General features: G+C 44.4%; 5 protein-coding genes across 7 annotated transcripts; 2 read left to right on the forward strand and 3 right to left on the reverse strand.

Moving 5' to 3' along the window:
- Positions 1 to 714: 714 nt before the first annotated feature.
- On the reverse strand, positions 715 to 3,294 carry ccdc106b (coiled-coil domain containing 106b). The gene is made up of 7 exons (XM_047019852.1): positions 3,082 to 3,294; positions 2,850 to 2,896; positions 2,608 to 2,715; positions 2,134 to 2,328; positions 1,903 to 2,052; positions 1,416 to 1,625; positions 715 to 1,258 (listed from the first exon to the last, which is right to left on the reverse strand). The coding sequence occupies exons 2-7, from the start codon at positions 2,884 to 2,886 to the stop codon at positions 942 to 944; spliced, it is 1,017 nt and encodes a 338-aa protein (XP_046875808.1). The 5' UTR covers positions 2,887 to 2,896; positions 3,082 to 3,294; the 3' UTR covers positions 715 to 941.
- Positions 3,295 to 3,399: 105 nt separating this feature from the next.
- tmem238a (transmembrane protein 238a) lies at positions 3,400 to 4,583 on the forward strand. Of its 2 annotated transcripts, none has more exons than XM_047019854.1 (2): positions 3,400 to 3,528; positions 3,998 to 4,583. In XM_047019854.1, exon 2 carries the CDS (start codon positions 4,004 to 4,006, stop codon positions 4,322 to 4,324), a length of 321 nt encoding a protein of 106 aa, XP_046875810.1. In that variant the 5' UTR covers positions 3,400 to 3,528; positions 3,998 to 4,003; the 3' UTR covers positions 4,325 to 4,583. The 2 variants fall into 2 exon arrangements, with proteins under 2 accessions (XP_046875810.1, XP_046875811.1); XM_047019855.1 differs by having other exon boundaries at positions 3,437 to 3,538.
- A 1,929-nt stretch (positions 4,584 to 6,512) lies between these two features.
- On the forward strand, positions 6,513 to 12,653 carry rcvrn3 (recoverin 3). Its single transcript, XM_047019853.1, has 4 exons — positions 6,513 to 6,520; positions 7,416 to 7,804; positions 10,877 to 10,988; positions 11,123 to 12,653. The coding sequence occupies exons 2-4, from the start codon at positions 7,424 to 7,426 to the stop codon at positions 11,206 to 11,208; spliced, it is 579 nt and encodes a 192-aa protein (XP_046875809.1). The 5' UTR covers positions 6,513 to 6,520; positions 7,416 to 7,423; the 3' UTR covers positions 11,209 to 12,653.
- A 1,072-nt stretch (positions 12,654 to 13,725) lies between these two features.
- Positions 13,726 to 16,118, reverse strand: si:ch211-232m10.6 (uncharacterized protein LOC572203 homolog). The gene is made up of 6 exons (XM_047019693.1): positions 15,837 to 16,118; positions 15,412 to 15,606; positions 14,986 to 15,033; positions 14,569 to 14,727; positions 14,328 to 14,439; positions 13,726 to 14,149 (listed from the first exon to the last, which is right to left on the reverse strand). Exons 1-6 carry the CDS (start codon positions 16,030 to 16,032, stop codon positions 13,726 to 13,728), a joined length of 1,134 nt encoding a protein of 377 aa, XP_046875649.1. The 5' UTR covers positions 16,033 to 16,118.
- A 2,788-nt stretch (positions 16,119 to 18,906) lies between these two features.
- epn1b (epsin 1b) lies at positions 18,907 to 26,504 on the reverse strand. 2 transcript variants are annotated; one of them, XM_047019286.1, is made up of 11 exons: positions 26,474 to 26,504; positions 25,550 to 25,686; positions 25,336 to 25,437; positions 25,012 to 25,167; positions 24,236 to 24,364; positions 23,041 to 23,161; positions 22,710 to 22,885; positions 21,622 to 22,522; positions 21,324 to 21,473; positions 20,967 to 21,116; positions 18,907 to 20,610 (listed from the first exon to the last, which is right to left on the reverse strand). In XM_047019286.1, exons 3-11 carry the CDS (start codon positions 25,402 to 25,404, stop codon positions 20,174 to 20,176), a joined length of 2,289 nt encoding a protein of 762 aa, XP_046875242.1. In that variant the 5' UTR covers positions 25,405 to 25,437; positions 25,550 to 25,686; positions 26,474 to 26,504; the 3' UTR covers positions 18,907 to 20,173. The 2 variants fall into 2 exon arrangements, with proteins under 2 accessions (XP_046875242.1, XP_046875243.1); XM_047019287.1 differs by having other exon boundaries at positions 25,550 to 25,689; positions 26,474 to 26,497.
- Positions 26,505 to 26,739: the final 235 nt, after the last annotated feature.

The following is a 26,739-nucleotide window of genomic DNA, read 5'->3' on the forward strand; positions in this document are numbered from 1 at the left end:
GCCTCCCCTGCACACGATTGGTCATTCTTCTTCCTTTTGGGGTTTCAACTGGCTAAGTGTCCCTGTCATCCAAGTGAGGCACGTTTACAACTTCCGCAGAAATCCAAATGTGATTGGTTTCTTTCGAAGGTGAAAAGTCTCTGAACGCCCCATCGTCATTATTTGGCCTTTATAGTTTGTGTTTCCTCTCCAAGATCTTTGTCAAAACTGGCACAAATTACAAACCATAGCGTAGTTGAGACTTCTATCGTTATATTAGCTCAGTCAACAAATGCAGGGGTCAACGCTAAGTTACCTATATTAGTCTACTATTATGATAAAGTTATGATGCATTTCTTGAATGAGCAGAAAGAAGCCTTTCAGATGGCAGGTTTACAACACCAGCTGCATGAAATACTACTGGAGACACTGCATCAACCACTTTTACTATACTATAGTTCTGTCACCACCCTGCTAGACACCATAGTAATATTTGAGAAACTTGGGATGCTTTTTATTGTGTTATAGTCTTACCTCTATTTTACAAAGGTGGGTAGAGCCTACTAAGCATCTGGATGTTTAGTGACTAGTTAGAGAGAGAAACTCGGTCACCCCAGCAGCTGTCTGGGTAGCTTCCACGTATGCGACTAATATGAAAATAACACATAAGAAGTTATATTCACTAGAAAGTGCTTTATTGCTTTGATTGGAGCTTGTGTGTCAAGCAATCCTGCCATCAAACCCCTTGAGCAAATTATGCAACTTAACTCCATCCAGAACAGTGGATTGAAAACAAAACATATTCAAAACAATAACTTAAAGTGCTGAGGTAGAAACAAAAGTACTTATTGCTGTCTATTACAAATACATTTACTCTTTTCTCCCTCATAGTTTCCAAACTAAATAACTTAATCTCTTTTCCCTCTCATCTCAACTCTTTCTCTATCGTTGGTTTTGAAAGGTCAGTTTCGGAACCTGTAGGAGATAGGAAGAAGCAGGTGGGTCTTCTTCAAGGCCTGGACCTTGTTGTGGGTCTCCTCGTCCAGGGCTTTGTAGCAGCGCCGGGCGTAGTCCAGCAACTTCTCCTTGGAGGAGTCAAACTCCCCAACCTCAGCTACCTTCTGGGGGGACACCAGGAGCATCTCTGCAATGGGGGAGGTGGATGCCATGGTGTTGCGGTCCACTCCGTGGCTCTGAAATGCCTTGGACATGGATCTAAGACGTTGGTAGGTGTGGAGGATCTTCTGGTAGCGAAGGAGTACACCGTCAGGGTCTTTCACTGTGGAGGGAGGGAGAGTTATGGTGGGGTTTAAGAGTGAAACAGATTCTAATATAATGATGATTATAAACAAAGAGTTCATTTTGGGAACAGTGTGAACTGTATTAGCACATGTGCTGTAATTAAGTATAGCACTGTTTATAAGTCCTCTGCTCACCTCTCTGCCTCTCCCTTCCATGGGTGATCCTGATAACCCTCCTCATCTTCATCCTGGGTTCTTCGCCAACCACCCTGACTCCTCCTCCTCTTGCCTTCCTCTTCGACCTCTGGTCCTCTGATGAATCATCCTCATCTGAAACCAGCTCCTCTTCCTCCAGGTAGCCGTCTTCTTCAAAGTATTTCTCCACCATCCGCACCTCCTGTTTGACTATGTTAAGATGGGAACACCTTCAGAATATGCGTTTAGCTGGATAACCAAAAAAGATGCACAGGGGTCCTTTCTGCTGTACATCTCCTGCAATGGAATAACTTTTTTCGGACACCTTTTTGAACTATGTATAGAAACTGCAAAGGGTAATACATGTTATTAAAGAGTCCAAGCATTCATAGTCTAAACATGAAACGTACTAGAAGTCCACTTGCCCCTGTAAATCCTGCTTACTAAATAAGTTCCATCTTCTATAAGACTCTTGACACCAACTCACCGGGAATGTTCCTGCCCCGAGTGAGGGGCTGGCTCTGGAGGAGTTTGTGCATCTTTCCAGACCTGGTGGTCATGGGTGAGGGAGGAGGGGAAGGTGACCTGGCTGCCTGGAGCTTCACTGGAACGGCATGCTGAGACTCAGCTCCCCAGTCTGTCAAAGTAAAACAGATGCAGCATTAGTAGGCTACACACACACCACACACACATGCGTGCACGCAAACGCACAGCCCACCATTGCTCTCGTTGTTCCTCATGGAGGAGATAAAGCGGTCTAGCTGACAGCGCAGGAAGTTCCGTTCCTCCTCCAGATCCAGGATGCGTTTCTGCAGCCAGGTGTTCTTCTCCAGAGTCACGTACAGGTGTGTCCGCAGATTAGAGATCAAGATGAAGGGGCTGTATGAGGAGGAGGGGGCCTCACACCCAGGCTCTGGGATACAAATGTCAGTGGAAGAGAGGGGTGAGTAGAAGGGAGAGATGAGCAGATACAAATGTGCACTGAAGACGAGTAGAGGATAGAGACGGGAGAAGTAAGACTACAAATGTTATTTTCAAAATGTTGTGAAGCCGTAAGGGACATAATTGGTTGGTAACGGCTGTACTAAAGTTGACCGATTAACACTGATTTCAAGATAAAGATTGGAATAAAAATAAGACTGATAACCTATCAAATATGGATGGGTGTGGGGCTTGTTGGGCCATGAATTACCTTCCAAAATTGGTTCACTTTGGTTGAAATAGACGGGCTGAGGTCTTTCCACGTTCTCACCAAAAGGGAAGGACACCTCGTAAGCATTAACATAGAGGCCTCCACCTTCTGCAGAGGGAAAGATTGTAATGGATAATAACACTGTCATGAAATGGATGGAAAGATGGAGTTATCGATTGACAATGTTAGTTATTTCGTTCTTCGGCTGACAGTGACATTGATAATAATAATGACTAAGTTACCTGTTGTACTTGGATTTTGCATGTTTGAGGGATTCATACTTGTATTTCTATAATACAAACGATATGGAAATTAAATCGACACAATGAGTCGTCAGTCGCGAGATTAACCTACTGTAGCTCAAACCCAACCATATGCTGATGTGGAATGAATGATGTGAATATTTTTACATCACTCTGTAAAGCTGTAATATTCCGTTATACAACCGTAATATAGCTGTCCACGTTTACCTACCTCAATGGCGTTGTGAAAATCTTATGTCGCCGAACTAGAACCGTAATTAGCTCATTCCAGCTGGTAAATTTGAACAACAGCTTAATTGTTACGCAGGCGCATTTGTAGACGCGTTCTCTACTTTTTAAGACTTTTTTCAGCTTTAACCTAAACTTGTGGGTGGGGCTCTGTAGTGCAACAAATCGAATAAAGTTGTTTTATCCCCTAGGCTACTTATCTTTTTCACGCAGTTTGGCGAGTTGATGCAAGATGATCGGCACTGGGCTACCTGTGTTTACACCAGTCCAATGTCTATTTAGATCTGTGAAAATATCAGTGAAAACACCTTTCCGGAATGGGGCTACAGGTGGGTCCGGAAGCACGAAGAGTAAGCTACCTAACGAAGTTGTGGAAAACTCCGCCGAAGTCTCGATGAAGCACGATTTAAGGCTTTAAAAACATTGATCTGTGAGTTACAGTTAAGTTGAATTTTAAATCAAACTATGCTTGAGCAACATGCCAAACTATGGACAGGTAGACTGCAACCTTTACAGAAAATGTCTATAGACCAATATCTTAGTAAAAGGCTCGAACTGTAGCTCGATTGTGGTTTTGTGATCAAAGGTTTGTTTTCGTGTGTAGGCTAATATGCGACCCTGAGCTAATTATGCGTTGTAAGCTTAGAGAAAACATTTATTATATTGTGTTTTACTATCAATATTATTTTTGCTGGGACCATTTGTTTTGAACACAGCATTCAGCATCAATAGTTTGTGATAGACTTGTAGATGCACAGTATAATTTCAATTCAATTTCAATTTAAAAGTTATAGATGTACAGATGTTTCCGTGTTTTAGATTAAATCGATCTTTTAAAAGGCTGTATATAGCCATTAAACCATCTCGGAAGGCCCCTCTGATCAGTGCTCTCCTTCTAGGTGACCATGGTTGCGTGTGAGGGCCTGTCCCACTGCAAGCTGGCTTTGGCCTTTGCTGTGATGATGGATCTACTCGGTGGAGCCGCCCTGCTGGTGGGAGTGTTTGTCCCTCTGGAGATCCAGGGCCAGGACTTTGGTGACCTGCTGGTGTACACGGGAGCATTGCTGGTGGTCATGTCCCTCTGGGGTTGGGTACTGTGGTACAGTGGCAACATCGAAGGCCTGGCCACCAGCAAGGAGATGGGACACATTGGCAGTGCTGTAGACAGACTAGCTCGTAACCTCAGCCGCAAGATTCGCACCTACCGAGGGCATCGGGGAACCTAGAACTGGTGTCTGCGATGTCAAAGCTCAGTTGTGCTTTTTATGAGCTAATAATGTTTCACACCAAAATGTCCTTTAACATAAATGTATGTGTTCAGAACATTTCAAATATAATAGTACACCAGCTTCACATAATGGTTGTTCTGTTACAATGGCTACAGGTGAGATGTCTTGATGTAATATTGCCTTTGTTTTTTTGTCATTTTTCAAGCATGTCTGTTTATAATTTCTTTTTCAAATAAATGCGTAGAGTGAATCCTCACAGCTTTGTAAATATGGAAGGACATGGATGAGAAAGGAAATATTTATTAGAGATTTATTCAGAGAGAACGAAGGAGTGAGAAAAGACCAGCAGGAAAGAGAGCTCGTCTGCCAGGTATGCAAAAGAGCTCTTTACTGGATGCACTCGTAGCTCCAAGCAGGTATATTCATTGGTAAAGCTAAGCCACTTAGAGAATCAGATAATTCACAGTTCACTAGTCCTTTGTTTCAGAGCATGCTTCTAACTGCATACATTATTAGTAGTATGCATGCATAGTGCATTCTATAGATGCATGCTATGTTTGCATGTGCGAGTAGCATTTAGCCAGCAATGTCTTCACTTTTCCCAGGCCTCATGCTGAGGGTTGTCCTCTTGATTAATGAGTTTGAGTGACACAGATTGCATTGTGTTGATGTTATTGTGCTTGACAAACAAAATCAAGCGCACACGTTATAATACTGCTTGACACAGGGCTGGACAAACATGCTATTTAGATCAATGTCTTGATCATTTGATCTTGTTTTCTCTCGGGTACCCTCTTAAAATGAGTGCATGCTCACCTTTTAATCGCCTCAGAACCTCTTGCCCTCTTAAATTTTTAGCCTCTCTCTCTCTCTTTCTCTCTCTCTCACACACACACACACACACACACACACACACACACACACACACACGAGTAAAGGTGAGCTTGTTTCCAATAGGTGGGGCTTCATTACTGGATCAGGGTTGGGTGGGCAGGGAACTAATCCTTTAAGGTTTGAGGGGGACTTTTATTTCTATCTTGTCATGGAAAATCCCCTCTCGGGAAGGAGGGGTAGATGGGTGGTTGGACAATAAGAGCAAGGGTGAATTGGTGAATGAGTGTTGTCTGATGATTTAAGCAGAGTAGAGAGGACTATGTTGCTGATCAAAGCGTAGATGAGTGATGCTGGCTGATCTTGCATAGAGCTGAGTACCTTCTGTGTATCTGATGGGCGTTGTCCGACCCACTTGGAATATCTTCAGGACTCACTATGACATGTCATCATCCACTGAGACGGTGACACATACAATGACCACAGCTCTGAGACACAGACCTAAGCTAAACTGCACCTTGAATATGTCAAATGTCAATGTGAACTATAAATTAATGTGAACACAGTAATGTATATCATGTTGAAGTGACATGACAATACACCAATTGTGGGCATGGAAGTAGAATCACAGATGGAGATTGGAGAAATGGAGAGAGAATTGAGGAGGAAGGAGAGAAGAAGAGAAACCGAGACATGTTGAGTCAGACAAGTCTGTCTGAAAGTCTGTGCCTGGTCAACACCATCATCAATCATCAAGGTTTGTTATGGTGTCTCAGAATCCTTTACCAATACTTACTCCATCTAAATATGATGTTGGTGTGGTACACTAAGTGAATATTGTATACATCAGGATTTTGTTTCCATAGGCCAGGTGGTGGGCTGGGGCTTAGGTAATGTGGATAAAGTAAGCATGTTAAACCCCCAGGAACACATGCGCAACAGCCCCCCTTGTTGTCTTGAAGTTGATATTTAAAACCTTCGGGGTCGTTAAGAACTTTTCATAGGTTTTGTTTTGAGAAAGATAACTTGCATATGTTGAGTAGTTGGCTGTAGCACATGATACACGGCCCAACTCCCAACAGTTCAGCCTGGTGAAACAGTAGAAGGAAAGCAAAAGCCCTGCACATACACTCACACACGGACAACCCAGTGTTCTGTGCCACAAAGTATCACCATTGTTCAGATTGTGAATATGAGAGAATCAGACCGAAAGTGATCCGCAGTTTATTTAAGGCTCCTCGTGGGCTCAGCTTCAGTTGAATCCTGGCTAATTGACTTAACCAGGCAGGTTGTTAGCAAGATCCCTCCTCTCTCTCCGCTGTCGGTTACTTCGCTACGCACTCCTCTCCATCAACAGCCAAGGTAAGCTACTGACTTCACCTTTTTTCTTGGTTCCTCTGAAAGATTTTGTCATGTGAAAGCAGCTAGTTGTAAGAAGTGAAGCATTACTTCAGTGCAAACGTTTGACGCCTGTTACAATGTACCTTACTCCAATGGTGAGATTCAGAGTTGAACTATGGTGGTGATCACACTAAACATTTCTAATGTACTTGTCTGCGGTCTAATGTTCATTCAATCGCTGATGTTGACTATTTTTAAGAATGTGAGGTGTGCGGCCACCAAGTTTCATGATAAATTACAGTTTACGTAACAAAACTTTGAACGAGAGTATAAAATATTGTGCATCTAACTCTTATTGTAGTGAATATGATTCCCAATCAGATGTACGTGTTCTTTGCTCCAGGTGTATGTCTCGGGTACTCCTATCCAAATCCCCCTCCCCCAGTCACAGGCCATGTGGAGTGGGTTGTGGGTTAGAGCCCAGTAGGGGGAGACATAGCAGAGATAGCGGCGACTGACCGCTGACTAGGCAGAGTCTCAATGATCACAGCAGTTGGATAGCTTTTAGGATTTCTGACGCCCCATCAGTATGTGGACATCGATCCATGATTGGTTCTAGTAGGCATCTCTCTATTTGTAGCTAACCTCCTGAAATGGACTCAATAAGCTTGACCACAGTCTTCTTAATAGGCTTACTTAACACTCCTCTCACTTCTTTTCCCAGTCTGTCTAGCTCCAAAGAGTCTGAACAGGACAACTGGTGATAAAGAACTGATCGGCCTTGCATAATTTCTGCTGGATATCGTTCTCTGTCAGAAGTAGAAAAACGTGGAAACTGAGATACACAGAGACCTAAAACAGAGATTGCTTGTTTTTTGTCCATTAAGGATACAGGAACATATTTTCCTTCTTTCAGCTGACATCATGGGAAACTCCCAGAGTGGTGCTGTATCCAAGGAGATGCTGAAGGACCTTCGTCTCACCACCAAGTTCAGCGAGAGTGAAATCGCCCAGTGGTATGAAAACTTCCAGAAGCAGTGTCCATCAGGGCGCATCTCACCGGAACAGTTTGAAGGTATCTACGGCAAGTTCTTCCCAGAGAGCGATGCCAAGACCTACGCCCAGCATGTGTTCCGCTCATTTGACACCAACGATGACGGGATGCTGGACTTCAGAGAGTACATCATCGCCCTGCACATGACGTCCTCTGGGAAGATAACCCTGAAGTTGGAGTGGACCTTCTCACTGTTTGATGTGGACAAGAACGGGTATATCACCAAGTCAGAAGTACAGCAGATCTGCAACGTGAGTTCAGTGAAAGAGAATTTATCTGAAGGGAAAGTGGATGGATGGGTGGGATGATGGATGAATGGATGGATGGACAACGACACAAACAAGGGAAATAGTGTAGTGTGCATATATGTGACCACTGCTGTGTCAGTGAGAGCGACAGGCCCCGAGTTTTGTCCATGGTTGCTCTCAAAGTTGATCATCATAAAGACTTATAGTAGGTAGGTTTGTTCAGGTATTTATTGATTCTTTATCAAATCAAATGTATTTGTATAACCCCTTTTACACGCAAGCATGTCAACTGTATTGTAACTGGAAAAGTTGCACATTGCATACGAAAATGCATAATGTTTCGACAGACAATGCATTGCTGGTGTAAATTTTTCCTGGCTATGTCTTTATACTATCTCTTGCAACAGACCAAAATTGCCCTTTATAGATGGTGTAGACAATGTTGTTGAGAAGCACTTTTTGTCATATTTGCCAAAGTAAACGTTTACTTACCGTCAAAGTAAACGTTTGACGGTAATATGAAGTCAATCTCACATCTGTGGGCGTGCAGGACTGTAATAAACACGACAAATCATTAAGACCGTTCCAAGACTAATAATTGGACGGGCTACCTGTCTTTGTACCTACCTACCTGTCCGCACTCTGCCCCTGCACTCAAAGCACGTTACTGTAGTTTTCAACCAGGCTAGGCAGAGGTATTCTAAACAACCGAGCTAGAGGCACAATAATGGCAAAGAAAGAGCAGGCAATGAAACCAGTTCCAGATTTCACAGTTAAAAATCTATTATATAATTTCCCAATACTAAATGCTAGCTTGAAAGGACTGTGTACTAACACTAGCCATGTTTATGTTCATTATTATAGTGTTGTGTGTGTTCTTACATGTGAATGGGACATGGGGTAATTTGTGAAAAAAACAATGCTGCTTTCTCAAATACTCTCTTTCATGGACTAACTAGACAAGTCTCCCGGCAGTTCTGTAGTCAGGCATTCATGTGTTTTGTGGGAGTGGCTTTGAAGGGAGGGGATGGGATATTATGGTTTGAATAGTTTGGAATAGGAGTTAAAATAGCTAGCTTTGCAAAACTTGCTTACACCAGCTTTAAGACTAGTTAATGTCCCTACCCTGCAGAATACTACTAACTGCTCTCCCTCTCCTTCCCTGACAGCTCTCCCTCTCGTTCTCCCTGCTTCTCTCCCTGTTGGCTCCATCTCTCTTTGTGGCTCTCTAATTGTCTGCCTGTTGCCTGACCACTTCCCTAGATCCAACCTTTTTGATGTAACTTAAAGTATTTAGGTAACGTCTTTTAACCTGAGTGTTGCCCAAATTAACAGACATATTCAACTTGACCCCACCATGAGGACAATCTAGATGTGTCCAGGGAATATGGGTAGGGAGGGGAGGAGAAGGATAAATATACCGTAGTAGAAAATAGAAGAAGTGGACTGGTCCACACGGGAATCTTAAATACAGATTAGTCAGTGTCTTAAACGTTAACAAGCGCATGTGGGTGTGGCCTTAGCCTGTGCTAAGTGGCTGACACAGAGCTCTCAACCATGATAATTGAGTGAGAGTCGCAAAAGCTTTGCCAACATATTGTTTCCAACAGATTAAATGGGGACAATATCTTAACTTGTGCCAGTTGTGCCAGCTGGTCAAGTGCTGCGCGTGAAAGAGGAGCTTGACGGTGTCATGGGGGCCATTTTGTTTTGACCCCAGCGATGGTTATTGCTGAGTATTTGACTGCAGATAATGAGGTTGTTGGTTCAACTCTCCCCCCTGTTGTCATTGTGGGTAAAATCATCTGCTTGACTAATGAATGAAATGAATAGCCAATAAAAACGGAGTAGTGAATAAACAAAGTGACTACTTTTGTAACTCCAGGTGTGAGTGAAAGAGAGAAGGAGTCTTTGGGCAAGACTCTGTCTCCCTGTAATTTGTGGGTTGGCTAGTGACGAAGACAAGGAAAAGACGTAATCCTTCCAACTTGGCTATGTCTGACACTGTCAGAAGCATGGTTGTTGGTCACTATGTTTGGTGACTCACTTGACAGCCTGACCACCATGCAGTCGTCCAGCTGTAATCCTCCCTAAGCCTGTGTTTACATGTTAGGAGCTTGAGTGTGAGCTAGTCGTCCCAGCTCTGTCATTCCAATAACCTTTCCTTTAACATTTTTGCCCTTTGATTGTTTTGAGGTTGAGGTTGAAATCATTATGTTTTTCCATGATTCACCGAAGGGTGTTTTGGTCCCTCACTGTTTTATAAATCCATGTCGAGAAAACACAGACAGCTAGAGCTTTCATCAATAAAATCAGGGAATCTAGGTACAATGACAAAAGAAATCCTCTCTATTCGGTCTCCACGATCGGCCAGCTGTGCTGATATCATTGTTTATTCTCAATATTGTTGTTATGTCAGCTGTGAAATCTCAACTCACCCATCCCTTCGTCACTGCATCTATCCTTTCCTTGAAAATCAGATCAGTGGTACCCCAAGAAGAACTACAACAAAATATCTGTCCACACAACAGCTTAACACGTGGCAACGTTATTCTCATCTTCAACTCATGTTATTGAGCTGAGTGGAGAGGTGTGAATCCATGTACATGATCAAATGCTTACAAGGACTTGTTTTGCACTCCACTACCTTTAAAGATTAGGAGACAATCGTATCAAGCACCAAACACAGTTTTCCCGACTAATCTCCCTTCCCCAGTGGAGGTTTTGCCAGCAGAAACATGATCATCGGTGATCGTTCATATGAGAGATTATGAGGAGGGATTGGTGTTTGGTCAGAAGCTTGGTGATCTGCAGTAGGCATTCTGATGTGGTTCAGCTGTCGATAGTTTGGCTTTTCAGAAAATTAATCAGTCTTTAAGTCTTGAGTCTATACATGAGTCTTTAATACTGGCAGGTGGAATCAAAAAGATGGTGACAGATTAATGATGATGCAACTAATAGTTGGACAATGTTTGATAGTTGGCGGCGGAGCGTCCTTATGACAGTGACATGATGTAGTTCTGGACCTGTAGGTTGATCTCCACGTGAACCCTGTGCGACATTTGTGTTCTGCAGGCTCTCTTCAAACTGATTCCCAAAGACAAGGTGGCTGACTTACCTGAGGATGAAAACACACCAGAGAAGAGAGCAGAGAAGCTCTGGAACGTCTTTGAGAAAGAGGATAATGGTGAGCAGGAGGGTTGGAGGGGTACAGGGTGAGACAACGTGCCATGGCTTTCTTCGGCCACTGTGTGGATTTGCTGTATCAGTGTAAAACGGATTGTTTTCTCATTCTTTCTTCTTTTGAACTTTTTTTCTCAGATCGAGTGGCCGAAGGAGAGTTCATCTCAAGCGTCATGGCGAGCGAATCTGCGCTTCGTCTCATCCAGTACGAAGCAACCCAGTAACTCCTTCAGAGATTCCGTACTCAACTTCTCTTCTACACACATCCACAGCGAGCCTTGCGTACGACCTCCTACCTCTCAGATTCTTGGCCAGGCCCTTCCGTCAATCTAGAAGTTTGTTTGAGGTGATACTGAAACTGAGTCCTTGTATAAGCCATCCACTGAGTGTAAAAGAAGCTCAAATCAGGTTTAAAAGAGTTCATCTGCTGATAGGATAACAGTGGCATCCACTTTGTGCATCTAGCTGCAAGGACACAGATGTCTGTGCTCACAAGAAGTGGAGTAAAACTATACGACTCTCTTCGTATGTTAGGCCAGAATGATAGAGGCTAGGCTAGCCAGAGCGGACAAGAAAGAAGATCAGCAGTCTTAATCTCAAACACTTTTAACATGATTTGCAAGCTGTCTGTGTCCTGATCTAGTTTTTTGTTACACTGTTCGGACATGGGCAGCAATGATTAGCAGATTTTGCTTTTAGAAACAACGCCATGATACTTCATGGAACCTGTGTACAGTGTTGAAAATGTGTTCAAAACAAATACAATGTTGTTACCATAGATACATATACAGTGTTAACTCTCAATGGGTGTAAAGTTCACGCCATCAATACTCTGCCAACCTCAACAGAACCACAGCATAAGACATTTACCTCAGGACAAACTCTAGTCTAGAGCTTACTTTTTGGATGTAATGCAGCTACAACTGCAATGCTTGTGGTGAAAGGTGAAAACTTATATTGATTACTTCAGAGTTGCTTTTGATCAAGTTAGATTGGTTTGTTCCTTTTTTACTACATTGTAGACTGTTCACAGGTACTAATGCTGGTTCATCAGGACTCCATTTAGGTGGGAGTTCCAGCAACTGTCTCTAGAAATGGATGAACCCAAAGTGATCACAGATTCCGTTTTAACAGCTATGTGTCCTGTGTGAGTCAAAGTTTGGTATCCCTTCACAGCCTGACACGCCATAAGGATCCCTGTGGTTGTGAGTGGAGGTGTTGTGTAATACCTAGGTGCGCACCAACAGAGACGTTCGCTACAGTGCTTAAGAAATCTGTTACGTAAGCATGTCGACTTCATTTATCATCCTGGCCCAGTTCTTACTGGACATCTGCTAAACATACTTTTGGTATATCTGTCCATCAGCGATTCCAGAAATACTTAATTGCTTGATTTTTTATTCTACTAAGAGGTCACAGAGACATGTATCCTGTAAGTCCTTTTTAGTTGGAATATTTGCAAATTGCAATTGTAAATAAGGATGTTACGGGTCATAGATCATAAATTAGTTCTAACTGGAATGGAATACGGTGTATCTATACACTACATTGTAATCCAATACTCTAGTTATAACATTTTAAATGCTCTTCAGGCTTGTTATTCTCCTTCTGTTTTTATAATGTTTTTGCTGCTTTTAAACATGTTTTGAAATAAACATCCCAACTGTGATATACGTTCTTTCATTTCAAAGTTTTTTTCTTCTCACTTATGGTTCTAAATTAGGAAAATGTAAACAACAAAAATGTTAACTGTTGTATATTATACATCAAATGTAGAAACTGTAATTATTTTGTATTTTCAGTAGCCTTATTATAACATTGAACTTTGTCACTGCACTCCTTTTTATCGTACATAACCTTTTTATTTTCTTCCCCGTCTTTCCCTCTTTCTAATCCTCTTCCTCCTCCACCTGTTGTTCTCTCTATCTCCCCATCTCTTTGTGTCTCTCCCACTCTCCTCTCTCATTCTTTTTCTCACACACACATACTCCTGCTCTCCCTGTCACACACAAAACACTCCCTCTCTCTCATCCCTTTGTCTGTCGCTTTTCTTATCTTTCTGACTGGGGAGATTATTGATATAATCTTGAGTCCAGAATTTGAAAGCATCTGTCTGTCCTGACCTGCAAAGCTACGTGCTCCAGATGGAGGCAGGGTCATGTATCTGTCCTTCGGCTCATCCACACAGTACAGATTCATCTATGCTGTCTCAGGACAGTCCACCAGACACGCTTCCACGTCCAAAACATCTGTTTATGTAGGACTGTAGACAATGCTTTAAAGGACGGGATTTGTCTCGTTCTTTTGAGTATAAGAACAGAAATAGCAACACATCTGCCAGTGCGTTGTTTCAGAAGTCAGTCCATTTCACTACCTTTATTCATTTCTATATGAGGGAACAAAGTTACCATCAATATAGAAGTTAGACAGGATCACTATCAACACAATAAACGTACATAAAGGACCTTTACATGCATTCCAGGTCAACGCCACCTGAACATCAAACATGTAAAATGTCTAAAGGGTTTTCATCAAATAATAAATCAAAAGCCATCTAAAATTATTTCCAATGTGTAAAAAATTGTCTTATACTCTTAAAAGATATACATTTCTAAAGAAACTGCAAGTGTATGACAAATACAATTTCTTGATTAGTATTTTCAAAGTCTTGGGAGATAGATAAACGTATTTTCACCTCTCATAACTTCTCCCTCTTGTAGGCCCTTCCCCCTTATATCCCATTAGCACAGTGAGTCCTCCCGCTCCTCCATCTCCTCCCTCTCATCCCTCTCCTCCCTCTCCAGGGCATCCTCCATCTCGTCCATCTCTCTCTCACAGTCCTCACAACCCTCCGTCCCGCAGCCCCCCACCAGCACCATGCCGTGGGGGTCCACCCCCCCTGCTGCTGGCCCCACTGCCGGGCCCTCCCCTCGGGGCCACAGGGGGTCCATGAGCGCCCCCTGGTGGCAGTGCTGGAGGAGGCGGCTGACTGAGTACACGCCACCGGCCTGGATCACCTCGTCATACGAGGGTGCGTGGCTGGCGGCGCGGGCCTCCTCCAATCGCACGCGAGCCCGGTGCTTCATCTCGATCAATGTCTTGGTGTAGGAGTTGAGGGTTGCCACGGCAGCAGCCATGCAGCAGCTGAAGGAGAGCCATGCCATGCTAGAGGGGTGACGGAGGAGGGGACAGATGGAGGGAAGAATCAAGGAGGAACAGTAGAACACAGTGAAAGGTTTGCATATGTGGATTTAAACCAAATTGAACAAATCACATTACTTCCAGTTAATCATGACAAGGTTTTTTCAGATATGTTGGCAGATATGACTGAGGAGATACTGACGCGAAGGACCAGCCGTAGTCCCAAGTCTGAGGCCGCCAGTCTTTAGGGCCGATGCTGACTGTCATCTGAAAGACAGTGGTGTACATCATATGGGCCACCATCCCCATGAGTCCTGAGAGACAGAGACAGTGTGGGGGAGAGAGACAAGGGCAGTGTGAGGGAGAGAGAGAGAGAGGGGCTGTCCATGACAAATCTGCATTCGTGGTCATATCCTTGGAAGCTGCATCCACCACCACCTCACCTGAGAGGACGGTGCACATGGCGGCGTAGGCGTTGATCTTGAGGGCGTACATCTCCTTGCGGGCGCAGAGACACAGGACCTCCATCCACATGAGCAGGAAGCCCATTGCCAGCAGGCCAATGTACGTGAACTCTGATATCACTGAGAGCCACAGCACGCCTGGGCGGGGAGAAGGGAGGGAGAGAGAGAGAGAGAGAGAGAGAGAGAGAGAGAGAGAGAGAGAGAGAGAGAGAGAGAGAGAGAGAGAGAGAGAGAGAGGAAGGAAATAAAGGGATGGGAATAGGAAAAATGCAAGGAAAAGGAAGATGTATATGTTATATATTTCACATCTGAAAAAAGGTATTTTATCACAAGACTTGATTGCTTGTTTTCTATGGGAATCTATATCACATGACACATTGCATCCTTAGTACAAACCTTGTGTTTCTCCTGGAGTCAGCTCTATGAAGCTACGGCACTTCTCCTCTAAGGTAGGATAAACACAGATTAATAAAATCTTTCTGTTTTACAGATGATCTGTACAGGGTCAAAGGTCCCATCTCATTCCTCAACAACCGCTCAATGCACAGTACATGTACAGACCTTCCTGTACCTCAAACTGTAGATCTAGAATAAAGCAACACTTTATTATTATTATTATTTATTATTATTGGTGTGCGAAAGCAGCCCTTAGGCTCTTAACATCAGAGTCTCCAGACCACCTTCATTACAGAATCATTTGATTTCCTGACTCAATACTTTCTCTCACGCCATGACAGCATAAATCATAGGCTCATCTAATATCATCTCAGTCTCCAACTACCTCCACTATGTGGCTTGGCCTACGTTAGCAAGCGTCCTGACCTTCGTTGTGCTTCTCGCAGGAGTGCCAGAAGCCCGTGTGGAAGTAACGCAGCATGTACTTGTCCTCGCCAGTCTCCCAGATGTAGTGGACGGCGTTGGCCAGCTGCTTCTTCCTCAGGCGTGCTTGCTCCTCCTTTTGCAGCGGTGTCAGCGTCACATTGGAAATGGGCTTCGTGGGGTCCACGGTCGGGCTCTCTGAGGAGGGGGAGGGGGGGGGGGGGGCGCAGGGGGAGAGAGAAGGCAGGGCAGAGCGGAGGAGAGGGGTTGAGAGGATGAGGGGATATTCGTAACATGAGGAGAAACACAAGCTTTGCACTGATACATCTTGGTTGCTCTTTTACTCAGCCACACAGAATTTCTCTGAAGAGTTTAGAAGCACTCAACAGAGATGATGTGTGGAGGCCAAGTCTCTCTGTCTGCCTCACCTGTAGTGTATGGTTGGCTGTTGTTCTGTCCGCAGTTCTTCATCTTGACTGGGGAAAGGCAGAGGGGCTTGACCACCTTGTGGGTGCCCTCGCACCAATAGGAGGTGCAGAAGGCCAAAACAGACAAGGCCAGAGCCAATGAGGTGAGAGACAGTGAGAGTAGGGTGCGGTTGCGTCTGGACATGTTGTCAAGCATGGTTGAGAGTTTGTGGGGCGTGGTGGGTGGGACCCACCGGGAGTGGTAGAGGAGATGGAGAAATTGAGAGTGGTGAGGGACGAAGGGATTGAGGAATCAAGGGATGGGGATAGGATGACTTTTGGGAAGAAGCAGCTAGTTGAGGTAGAAGAACGAGGGAGTGTGAGGGAGGATGGAGAGAAGGGAAGGAGGTTGGAGGAGGAGAACAGAGGGGAGGGAGGAAAGGGATCAGAATGGGAATGGGCTCGGCTGATTGTCAGGCGCTAGAGATGGGTGGGGTGGGGTTAGGAGGGATTAAAGAATGTATGAGAAACACGATGGGACAAAGTGATGAGAGGGGGAGGGGCAGGGGCGGGACGGGACGGGACAGAGGGAGGGAGCGAGGGGAAGATGGAGGAGAACAGTAGATCAGCTGAGGGGTCAGGGGCCGTGAAGCAGTGGAGCGGAGGAAGATGAACTTTGAGGATTTACTCTCAGTGGAGAGTATGATAGACAGATGGATAGATAGATGGATGGATAGATGGATGGATGGGCCGAGGGATGAGGGCTCACCCTGCCCCCGTACCTATCCTTCTTTCCCTCTCTTCCTCTGGTCTTTGCTACTTTCAGCGTTGTCCTTTCCTCACACTGCCAGCAATGTGCCCTCCCTCAGAAGTCCCTCCAAATTCATTCACCAATCTGAGGCTCTGGAGAAGGTAGGTGAAGCAGACCCAGGGTTCTGGAGAGCAGCAACCTTTAGTTTATTCCTCCATATTGGTCCAGAAAGCTCCATGATGTATCCTTGTGTCCAGTCTCATGACCATAATGTGCTTTGGATCCAGTCAGGTATTCACTGACACACACTTGTCCTACATGATAAATCTTACAACAGCTTACGCAACTAATCCACCCTGTCTCAGTTTTCTCATTCTGTTCATCCCATGTACCTCGGTGTCCTTCGGTTAGATTGAGACTTGTGATCTGTCCAATCTCTCAATCTTACTCTTGATCCCTCTCAATCTGTGCTAATCTCTGGCATGTAGGTGAATCATCTTTATAGCCTTCCTCTGTCTGGACACCACCTAGAAGAAACACATAGAATGTGTATTAGCCATGATTAGGAGACATCAATGCCAAAAGGGTCATGATCACCATCACCACTCTTCGAAATCAATCACCACCTTCTTCATCAGTCATTATCATCTTCATCATCATCATCGTCCCATTGATAATAATCATTATTGTCATCTTCGTCATCGTCATCGTCATCGTCATCATCATCATCATCATCATCATCATCATCATCATCATCATCATCATCATCATCATCATCATCATCATCATCATCATAATCCTGGAGCACCTACATGCCATGTCATTCCAGTGAGCCACCAGCATCATTCTCCTTTAGAGTCTTTGTCTATAGACACATGTTAAAGAATTGAATGATTTTTACTTTCTTGAGTACTCTGTCAACAGATTCAATTTATTCTATCAAGCGTAAACTCATTCAATTGTCACTGACTCATATTATTTTTCTTTCTCTCTCTCTCTCTCTCTCTCTCTCTCTCTCTCTCTCTCTCTCTCTCTCTCTCTTTCTCTCTCTCTCTCTCTCTCTCTCTCTCTCTCTTTCTATCTTGAATAAATTGATAATCACCTCCAAATCTAATTCAGCCTCAAGACCATTATTCCTGAATGACTATCTGTCATGTGTTACAGAGAATACATAAGGACATCTACTAAAATGAGAGACTACTCACCAGATATAGCTCTCAGACACCCACTTCCACTTTGCACTTGTCCCACCTTATCCAGAGTCACCTTCTAAACTTTTTTGCTCTCTCTTTTTCCCTCTTTCTATCTCCCTCTTCCTCCCTCTCTCACATGCACTCATGTCTCTCATCTTTCTTAGGCTAGTTTCTATCACAAGCCCACCCAGATTCCTCTTAATCCTCACAACTCCATCTGTCACTTTCACTTGCCTTTGCCCCCTTCATTCTGTCACATTTCTAACCCTACTTCTCTTTCTCTCCCTCCCTCTTTTTCTCACTCTGTATGCTCAGCGGCTTTCCTACCCTCAGTATTCTTCATAGCCCTTTTATAATTAGGGAAAGAATGTGGATGTACTGCACGTACTTTACTGTAACTACTCTGACTAGATTAAACCCCTTAGTAAAGTTGCAGTAGACTGCAGTAGAGTAGAATTAAGTAAAGTAGAGAACAGTGCAGTATTGGCAGCTTTTCTACTCAATAATCATCTAACCTCCATGGTGCTAAATCTCACACAATGTATGGATTACTGGTTTATGGCAGCTGGTTTCGTAAATCATCGCCATGGAAACAAGGAAAGGGACAGATATTTGTAAAGCATTTCAACACAAAATTACTAATGAATGTTTTGTTCAACAAAGCATTAGTCCTCGTGATTCCCCCCCCCCCCCAGCTCCCCCGCCCAAATGTACACACACACCCATACCCCCTACTCACTCAGTCTTCTCCTTCCAAGGGGGAATCCCCATGATGACCGAAGTGATGAGTCACCCTCCCTCACCCCCACCCTGAGGGTAATTCCCTGAAAGATAACTACAGTTTTAATCTATGTGGTAACTCCAGATTAAGACTGTATGCAGATATTGTGCAACATTTGACCCCAGTCCTCATTCTCTCACAGATTCTGAAAGGGTGGGTCTTCACTATTGGTAATCCTAAACTGTTTTAGAATAGAGAATTACCTAATGTAGTCATCACAGTCATGGTATATTTGTGGACATCTTGACAGAACAGTAGACCTGGGATAGGTATGGGCACTGAATTATTTGTGTAAAACTCCACCCTCTATTGGTCAAGAAGTAACTCCAGGTGTAAATCGTAAGGTAAAGGCACCCATGTCAGGTATTGAATAGTTTTATTTCTCAAATGTGTACTGTCACAGTTCACAACACAGCCTTAACTTTTACACAATAAAATAAATCATCTTTATTTCATACAAAATGAAATCATAGTATAATAGCTATGATAACCAATACTATTCTAGTAATCCATGTACACTATAATTCAGTTAAATTAAACTTGTGCATTCCACTTCATTTCTCGGTTCGCTTCGCAGTAACTGTATCTGCCCTGTGTTTGAGGCTGAGGAGGGGGATGCAGAGATACAGTATGCAAAACACCACTTCTGGTCGACATGAACACATCCAGTTCTACAAATTCCAAATGATAAGAGTGCTGCTTCTTTGATAGTCTCTGACGAAACCGTTAAGACCTCGCACTATGATACTTTATAAACACAGAATATGATCCATTCAGAACGCATGCATATGGAAAAAATTCTTACATTTTCAATCAAGAATGTGCCTGTCTTTAAAGGGACAAGAACTGATAGTGTATACAAAATTAAGCAAAAAGGAGGATAAAGCCACCATTGGTTGTTTGTTGGCTGATAATGTATTTACAATTATGATATCACAATCATAATATAATGATAATTATGTCAAATATGATAATCATGTTGTAAAGATTATGCCAAGATTATGCCAATCTTGATTTGAGATGAACTAAGACAACCAACTATATACTTGTGTGTGCAAACCTTGAATACATACATATATAAATATTAATTCACAAACTAATAATAAATAAATTGATCAATAAATATTAGCTGTACTATCAACAGCTGTATTGTCATACTGTTATAATACTTCCATCATAGTAACAAAAAGAGCACAAACACCCTCACACAAACACACATTTCCTGCAATATTGCTATCCCACCTCCTCCTTCACATGACCCTGGTTAGTTAATTCTGGTCTACACCTGGTCGGTCGGTCATGTTCACCTTTCATCTCTCTTAAACTACCGTCCTGAGTGAGGAACAGATCGACACACTAACTGGCTTCAGCAGACACTTTGGTTCCCAGACGCACCATCAAGTCATCAAGAAAAGAAAAAACACAACAAAAAAAAAATCAACAAAACCAAACTGGAATGGGTTATTTTCTTCAGAAAAAAATCTAATAAACACTTGTTTAGTCTCTCATCGGGTTTTTTCATCTTACATGTTTGTTGCATACACTTAAACCAGACTTGTTATACTAGATTGATAGGTGTACATATTGTAAAAGGGAGGCGAGCAGGGTAGGTTCTAGTTGTACACAGAAGTTCTCAAAACAGGAAGGGGTTGTTATTCTTTTGAGTAGGTTGACCCAACCCTGAGCCAAAAACCAGGTGGGGCTGCACAGGAACTCCCCCTCCTACTGGAGGAGTGGAAGCTCCCAAGTGTCCAACCTGAGGAACCCCCCCAACGTCACAGGGCTGTACCACTCCGGCTCCAAAGTAGGTGGGAGCCATCTGAGGTCTCATGGGGGGCATAGTGAGGTTAGGTTGAGGAACTCCAAAGGGTTGGGGCATTAGCTGAGAGAAGGTAGGCCTCAGCATGGGATTGGGTGGTTCAAAACAGGGACCAGGTTTAATACCATAAAACTCAGGGGTAGAACCAAAAGGGCTGGGAGGTGATTGTAGGGGGAATGTAGGAGGAGATACCCCTGTAATGGATATGGTTCTGCCCATGGGACCAGCCATGCCTGGGCCTCGTAAAGCGCCTGGGAAATTAAGATCAGCAACAGAATCGAGGGGGGGGGGGGATCAAGGGAGGAGGGTGAAGGAGGGGTGACACAGAGCATTCCCAGAGAGAGAGTGTAGAACAGAGGGGTGAGAGGGTTACATCTCTAACATCTAGCAAGGGAAGGCTCTACAGATTAAATACATGGCTACAGTTACTGGTGCTTAGAAACACACACATACACACACACCCAGGCACACACACACACACAACAAAACACAGACCACAAGCACTGCTTTAAATGAACGGATAATATACTTCTCATATAGATACTCTCTTTCTCTACTCTCTCTCTCTCTGTCTATGTCTCTCTCTCCGCCCTCTAGCCCTCCTTACCCTCTGTGGATTTCTGCGAGGCGAGGGCATTCAGAGGGGGCTGTTTGGGTTTGGGTTTGGAGGAAAGGAGAGAGTCCATGTCCACCAGCGACGCCCCTGCTCCGAGGAACGACTCAGGCTTGTTAGGCTCCTCCTCCAACACTACTCCATCTAGTGGACAAACACAGCAAATCTACTACGGCACAGCTAGACTACCAAGGAAAAGACACACCAAAGAAACACACACATAATTAACATGCGTTTAATGCACGTCACACCTACATAATACGTTGTGGACGTTTTAATTAGAAGATGACCCGTTTGCCTGTTACACATATGTTTATGAACATACACAGACACATAAACACACAGACCTACCTGTGCCATTACTAGGCGTCCCCCATGGGTCTGAGGCAGCAGCGTTTGTGGTGGTGGTCCCCCCGCCTCCCCAGGGGTCGTCTGAGGGGGATGTCTCTGCAGGGGGCGCTGCTGAGCCCCACGCGTCACCGCTGGGAGGCACGGCCGGTGCTTGAAATCAAAACAGACCCGTTTCAACACTCGTTCTCCATTCTCTGGGCTGGAACACTTGCCTTACTCGAGGTGATGAACGATCAACAGCAGCAGTCACGCCACCTATCAGCGGTTATAAATCTACATTGGTATCTCTCTGCCTTACCTGGAGCTCCCCAAGGGTCATCATCTGGCTTTGAGTTATCTCCGAAGAGGTCGGCAGTGGGGGAAGCGTCCCAAGGATCAGCCTTCTTCTCTGGCAGAGGCTCAGACTGAACCCCCCAGAGGTCGGAGGCAGCGGGGGCATCGGCGGACACGCCCCATGCATCGGCGGTCAGAGGACTGGGCGGGGCTGCAAATGGATCTGCCTCATTTTTGGGCGGGCTGGGTGGTGCCGCGAAGGGATCTGCACCGCTGTCTTTAGGAGCTTTGGACGGAGCAGTAAATGGATCGTCTTTAGATGCTGTAAAGGGATCCGACCCGTCTTTTTGCGCGGGTGCTGAAAAGGGATCGTCTTTCGGAGTTGAGAAGGGATCGGAACCATTTTTCGGTGCTGGTGCTGAAAAGGGGTCATCTTTTGGAGCTGAAAAGGGATCTGAACCATTTTTCTGTACTGGTGCAGAGAACGGGTCATCTTTTGGAGCTGAAAAGGGATCTGAACTATCTTTTCGGGCAGAGAAAGGATCTGGACCATCTTTTGGTGTCGAAAATGTGTCATCTTTAGGGGCTGAAAAGGGATCCGAATCATCTTTCGGCGCTGCAAATGGATACGAATCATCTTTCGGCGCTGCAAACGGATCAGGACCATCAGCTTTGGCGTTGGATGGTGCTCCCCAGGCATCTTCCGAAGTTGGTTTGGAAGGTGCACCCCAGGCGTCCTCAGAGCCTGGTTCAGATGGTGCGCCCCACAGATCAGGACTCTCCGTAGGCTCTTTGGTCGGCGCTCCCCAAGGGTCTTTGCTCTCTGGCTTCTCCTCTTCAGACTGCCCTCCCCAGGCCTCCGTTGCCTTGGGCTTGTCTTCCTTGGCTGCATCCTCCCACTGCAGCTCTTCCTCAGTCATCTTGCCCTAACACACCCACAGAGGACAGGAACCACAATCTTGTTTACATACCTCAAGGTCAACCACACATCGACTGCTCGCAATGCAGGTCAATAGCACGTGAACATGCTTGTCCAATGAAAGGACTAGAAACTCTAAGAGTGAAACAGAAAGTGTCTGGACAGTGCCTGTGATGGAGCAGTGACCCTCCTACCCTGCGTTCCGCCTCCTTCTTCTCAAACTCCGCTTTTCGCTGCGCCTCTTTCTTGGCGGCAAAGCTGGCGGCCAGGTCGGCCACTGACGGAATGTTGTCCAAAGAGGGCAGGCCAGATGCCCCGGGGACGTACACAGGCTTGTAGTTGGGGTCCTGTATTGGATCGGTCGACGAGGCTGGAAGGACACTGGTAAGGGTCAGTTACGATGGAAGGGAAGCTACAAGGAAACAACAGCTGGAGCGAGTCTCATTGCATTACATGGGAATGGATTAGAGAGGGAGAGACGGCAGTGATACGGCAGTGAAGACGGTGTAAACATCACCCCCTCACCCGCTGCGTTCTTTGAAGTCTTCTCTCTGGTCTTGAGCGCAGATTCCCTCTCTTCCTTCAACTTCTCTTCATCCTCCATCAGAGCCAGCACCACCTTGGCCTTCTCCCTCACATTCACACCCTGCCCGGCAACACACAGACGTCATCAGCACCGCTGGCTCGGCTGGCACCTCTGAAGGCGGTGCAGGCGGCCACTTGTTTACACCGTGTGAAGGATTAGCATAGCATAATAAGGATGTGTCAGTGGGAAGTGTTAGTTGGGCTGAGTTGAGGGTTGTGTAGCCAGAAGCTCCCCGTCTCATGTATGAGCAAGTGTAGCACATGCAGATGAACCATCTGGAGGTGAAGCTGCCTACTCTGCCGTGCAAAGGCAAGACTGTCACTTAAAAATGTTGTCGAAAATGATTTTTTTTCATTTTCAGAAAAGTTAAGGTCTGCTTTATCATGTGGCTAAATATCTTGAATTAACTCTGCCGTAATATCAGTTACGGAAGTATACTCTATACGTATAGTATAGTCTATGGTAAGTGGTCATGCTAAGGCCAAATACAGTAACTTCCGTTTTTTCGCCAACTTAGTTGCTTATCACGATATAAACTCTGTATATTATAAGCCTATGTAACATACAGGTGACTGATTGTCACAAGGCTCGTGTTTTTGATTTAACTGCCAGGGTAGTATACTCACGAAGGACTCATGTTTGGGATGTTTCGTGTTGAACGGCAGCGAGTAGACTAGGCTACTGCTAGATTTGTGTTGTTGTTTCTAGGTTACCTATTTGTTAAAGTGAAACAGTATTTCAATTTGGACGTTTTTGAGTGCCGCAAAACAAAGGCAAAGCACCGTAACTTCAAAATAGGGGTCAAAAGTACAATTTTTGATCAATATTTTTTTATGTCGATAATTGTAATCACTAAAACATCAAATTGCTAGATTTCTAACCTAAAATACATTTGGCAGGACAAGTACAAAAACTTTGAAGTCGTTTTTCTCAGTTCTACACTCTGGTGAGTTAAGGTATTTTGCCTTTGTAGGGCAGTACTGTGGGGATACAGCTTAATGCCTGGATGTGGGTTGGATAGTTCAACAAGCAAAGAAAAATGTGGGATTACATTATTCTAAGAATGTGGACTTCCTAGAGCTGGAATGGGTTCTCTGTGGTCTGGGAAGCGGCCCTTTATGACCGTTTGATTACCTGGTCTTTCCCGTCCTTTTCTGTGAATCGGAACTCAGTGAGGGCTTTTACAATGTACACGTTGTCCGTCAACTTCAGCAACACGCGGTCTGAGCCCATCTTCAGCAAGTACTCCAGCAGAGTCAGGGACTAAGTAGCACAAACAACATGGACCATAAAATCAATCTATTCTATTGTTTTCACCAAACAGACACCATTTATCCCAAGGGATGTGCAGGAAGAGATTTGAACTTGCAATCTCTTGATCTGCTGTCAAATGCTTTGTGTGGTGGCAGCCACTACCTTTACCATGACAGTGGTAGATCCAAATTTGATCCAAAGCGACATACAGCACAGAGGAAGGGGGACTTGAACCTGAGACTTCTCAATTTGCAGTCAAATTCTCTAACCACTGAGCTACACCCTGCCTATGGCCTGCATTACACAGTCCGATGGCTGCATCCTCCATTTTTGTAACAAGATCGCCTTCAGGGACAATCAAGTGTTCTGTAAATCAATACATTATTTATGAATATCAAAAAGTACGGCACAATCAATGCTTTTGACAGCACTGGTTATGCCAGAAGTACATTGCAAACATAATTTAAGATGAGTCTGAAGAGAACAGAGGCTTATTAAAAAACTGCTGCAAGGACAAATCAGCAAGCTAAGGTTATCCCATAGCCACAGTAACTCTACCTCAAATATGGTGCAGCAGTCAGCATGCACACTCAGCATGCACACCAGGAAAACAAGTCATTGGATGTCACGGAAGATGTCAAAGCCGCTCACGTTACCTTGTGGACGTGTCTCCAATTCTTGTCGTCTTTGAGGCGTTTCCACAGCATGGTCATGATTTCGTTGCAGGCCACCACATTGTAGGTGAGGTCAGAGATGTCCGCCATCTGGGAGCTGGAGGGGCCCCAGGGGTCGTTGGAGGTAGCCTCTCTCACCTGCATACAGTACGGTGAGTTAGTGTCAGCTAGGATAAGGTAGGAGACTAGGGGGGTGAGACACAGAAGGGTGTAGTGAGAGAAAGAGGGGGAACTGTGAGAAAGAGGGAGAGAGGAGGATAGAGAGAAAGTGTGTAAAAGAGTAGACTGTGTAAATAGTTCTGTTACCTTGACTTCGGCCTCAGAGAAGTTCTGGACCAAGTTCTTCAGTTGGCGACGCAGCATAGAGGACGTCATGGTGACAGATGGGGGGTCTCAAACCACGGTATTCTAGTGGTCACACACACATCTTGGTAAGATTAAATGTTCTCAGAGAGGCATAACACTGGTGTTATTGTGAGATTATGTGATATATATACTATAATTAAAAAATGTAATCTACCTATTGAAAAATGTAGGTCCTGTAAACAAAGTATCCTTTTGTCTTTCTTTGCTCTCTGCACTCAAGATCTTACTGCTGGTTCATGCTGTTGGCCCCTGTCGCCACGGTGGCATCTACTGGATTAACGCTCCACAAACCTGCTGGGGAAGACTTCCTTAAGTAAACAGAACGATCTCCAAGTTTTCTGTCACACATTACAGCTTTCTAGCTAGCTCGCAGATACAGCACTGGCAGATAGTAACATGCTAGTTCAGAAGCAGGCAACTCAGCTGAAGCCAGTGGTAGGCTACTAGTTGCTACCAACATGGTCATAATGACTCAATAAACTAATCGTAGGTTACGCCAACAATATAGCAGGCTGGCCTACTGGCAATTGCGACTAAATCTACATTCAGTTACGTAGCCTGCTAAACGCGATAACTGGCTAGTGGTAAATGACTACGGATACAGCTAGCCAGCTATTTGACTACCACGGTCACAGCGGCCAATCAATCTGCGGAGATAATTTATGATGATAAGCAATTCAATATGGAGGCTAGTAATAATTGTATAGGCTGATGTTGCATGTAGACCGCTTTCGATGTTATCACCTCAGCCTGTCAGAGACGCGTTTTAAAATAGAGCTTAAACTGTAGCTGACAGGCAAGACACAAATGAAGAATCACGATTTCAGCACCCAGGACAGCGACGGTGCAATGGCTAGCGTCAAGGCAATCAAGCTAGCTACTGTACTGTAGCTAGTTATTCTTAAGGCTCAAACGGATGTTGTTTTCTTAGCTACCACCAGAAACAAATCCGCTACGAGTACAACAGTGTGATAACATTATATAGTAATAGCTACAGCATATAGTGTAAAATACATTTAATTGATTAGTCGTATATTCATATCACAGAAGCACATATTTCAGAGCATAAAACACTAACCCTGAATCCATTCACGAATCGTCGAGTCGACAACGGCAGTTTCCGCTTCCGACACCTGCACCTGTCATGGAACGCCCCCTCTATAAACTGAAACAATGTAATAGTTTCGTGATCTTTGTTTGTATGTATAATTTAGTTTTTCTGTGAAAAAAGGTTCATCTTATTAGTCTACCTGTTAAATAATATGACAATTTGACACGATTTTATTAGTTTTTATTTACAATTCCTGTTTGGAATCCCCTGCACGTCATCGCCGTCTCGCGGTT

Source organism: Hypomesus transpacificus, chromosome 4 (assembly GCF_021917145.1).
Source record: "Hypomesus transpacificus isolate Combined female chromosome 4, fHypTra1, whole genome shotgun sequence".
NCBI lineage: Eukaryota > Metazoa > Chordata > Actinopteri > Osmeriformes > Osmeridae > Hypomesus > Hypomesus transpacificus.

Bases quoted from the DNA above. Each gene is read 5' to 3' on its own strand.
- ccdc106b (XM_047019852.1), bottom strand. From the start codon at position 2,886: ATGAATCCCTCAAACATGCAAAATCCAAGTACAACAG. The intron at 2,053-2,133 runs GTGGGCTGTGCG...TTACTTTGACAG, and splicing joins GAGGAACAACGAGAGCAATG to ACTGGGGAGCTGAGTCTCAG. The intron at 1,626-1,902 runs GTGAGTTGGTGT...ATCTTAACATAG, and splicing joins TCGGGGCAGGAACATTCCCG to TCAAACAGGAGGTGCGGATG.
- tmem238a (XM_047019854.1), top strand. From the start codon at position 4,004: ATGGTTGCGTGTGAGGGCCTGTCCCACTGCAAGCTGGCTTTGGCCTTT.
- rcvrn3 (XM_047019853.1), top strand. From the start codon at position 7,424: ATGGGAAACTCCCAGAGTGGTGCTGTATCCAAGGAGATGCTGAAGGAC. The intron at 7,805-10,876 runs GTGAGTTCAGTG...TGTGTTCTGCAG, and splicing joins AAGTACAGCAGATCTGCAAC to GCTCTCTTCAAACTGATTCC. The intron at 10,989-11,122 runs GTGAGCAGGAGG...TTTTTTTCTCAG, and splicing joins CTTTGAGAAAGAGGATAATG to ATCGAGTGGCCGAAGGAGAG.
- si:ch211-232m10.6 (XM_047019693.1), bottom strand. From the start codon at position 16,032: ATGCTTGACAACATGTCCAGACGCAACCGCACCCTACTCTCACTGTCT. The intron at 15,034-15,411 runs GTCAGGACGCTT...ATCCTACCTTAG, and splicing joins CTGCGAGAAGCACAACGAAG to AGGAGAAGTGCCGTAGCTTC. The intron at 14,728-14,985 runs GTTTGTACTAAG...CTCCCCGCCCAG, and splicing joins GACTCCAGGAGAAACACAAG to GCGTGCTGTGGCTCTCAGTG.
- epn1b (XM_047019286.1), bottom strand. From the start codon at position 25,404: ATGACGTCCTCTATGCTGCGTCGCCAACTGAAGAACTTGGTCCAGAAC. The intron at 21,474-21,621 runs GTAAGGCAGAGA...TTTGATTTCAAG, and splicing joins TGACCCTTGGGGAGCTCCAG to CACCGGCCGTGCCTCCCAGC. The intron at 20,611-20,966 runs GTAAGGAGGGCT...TTAATTTCCCAG, and splicing joins CTCGCAGAAATCCACAGAGG to GCGCTTTACGAGGCCCAGGC.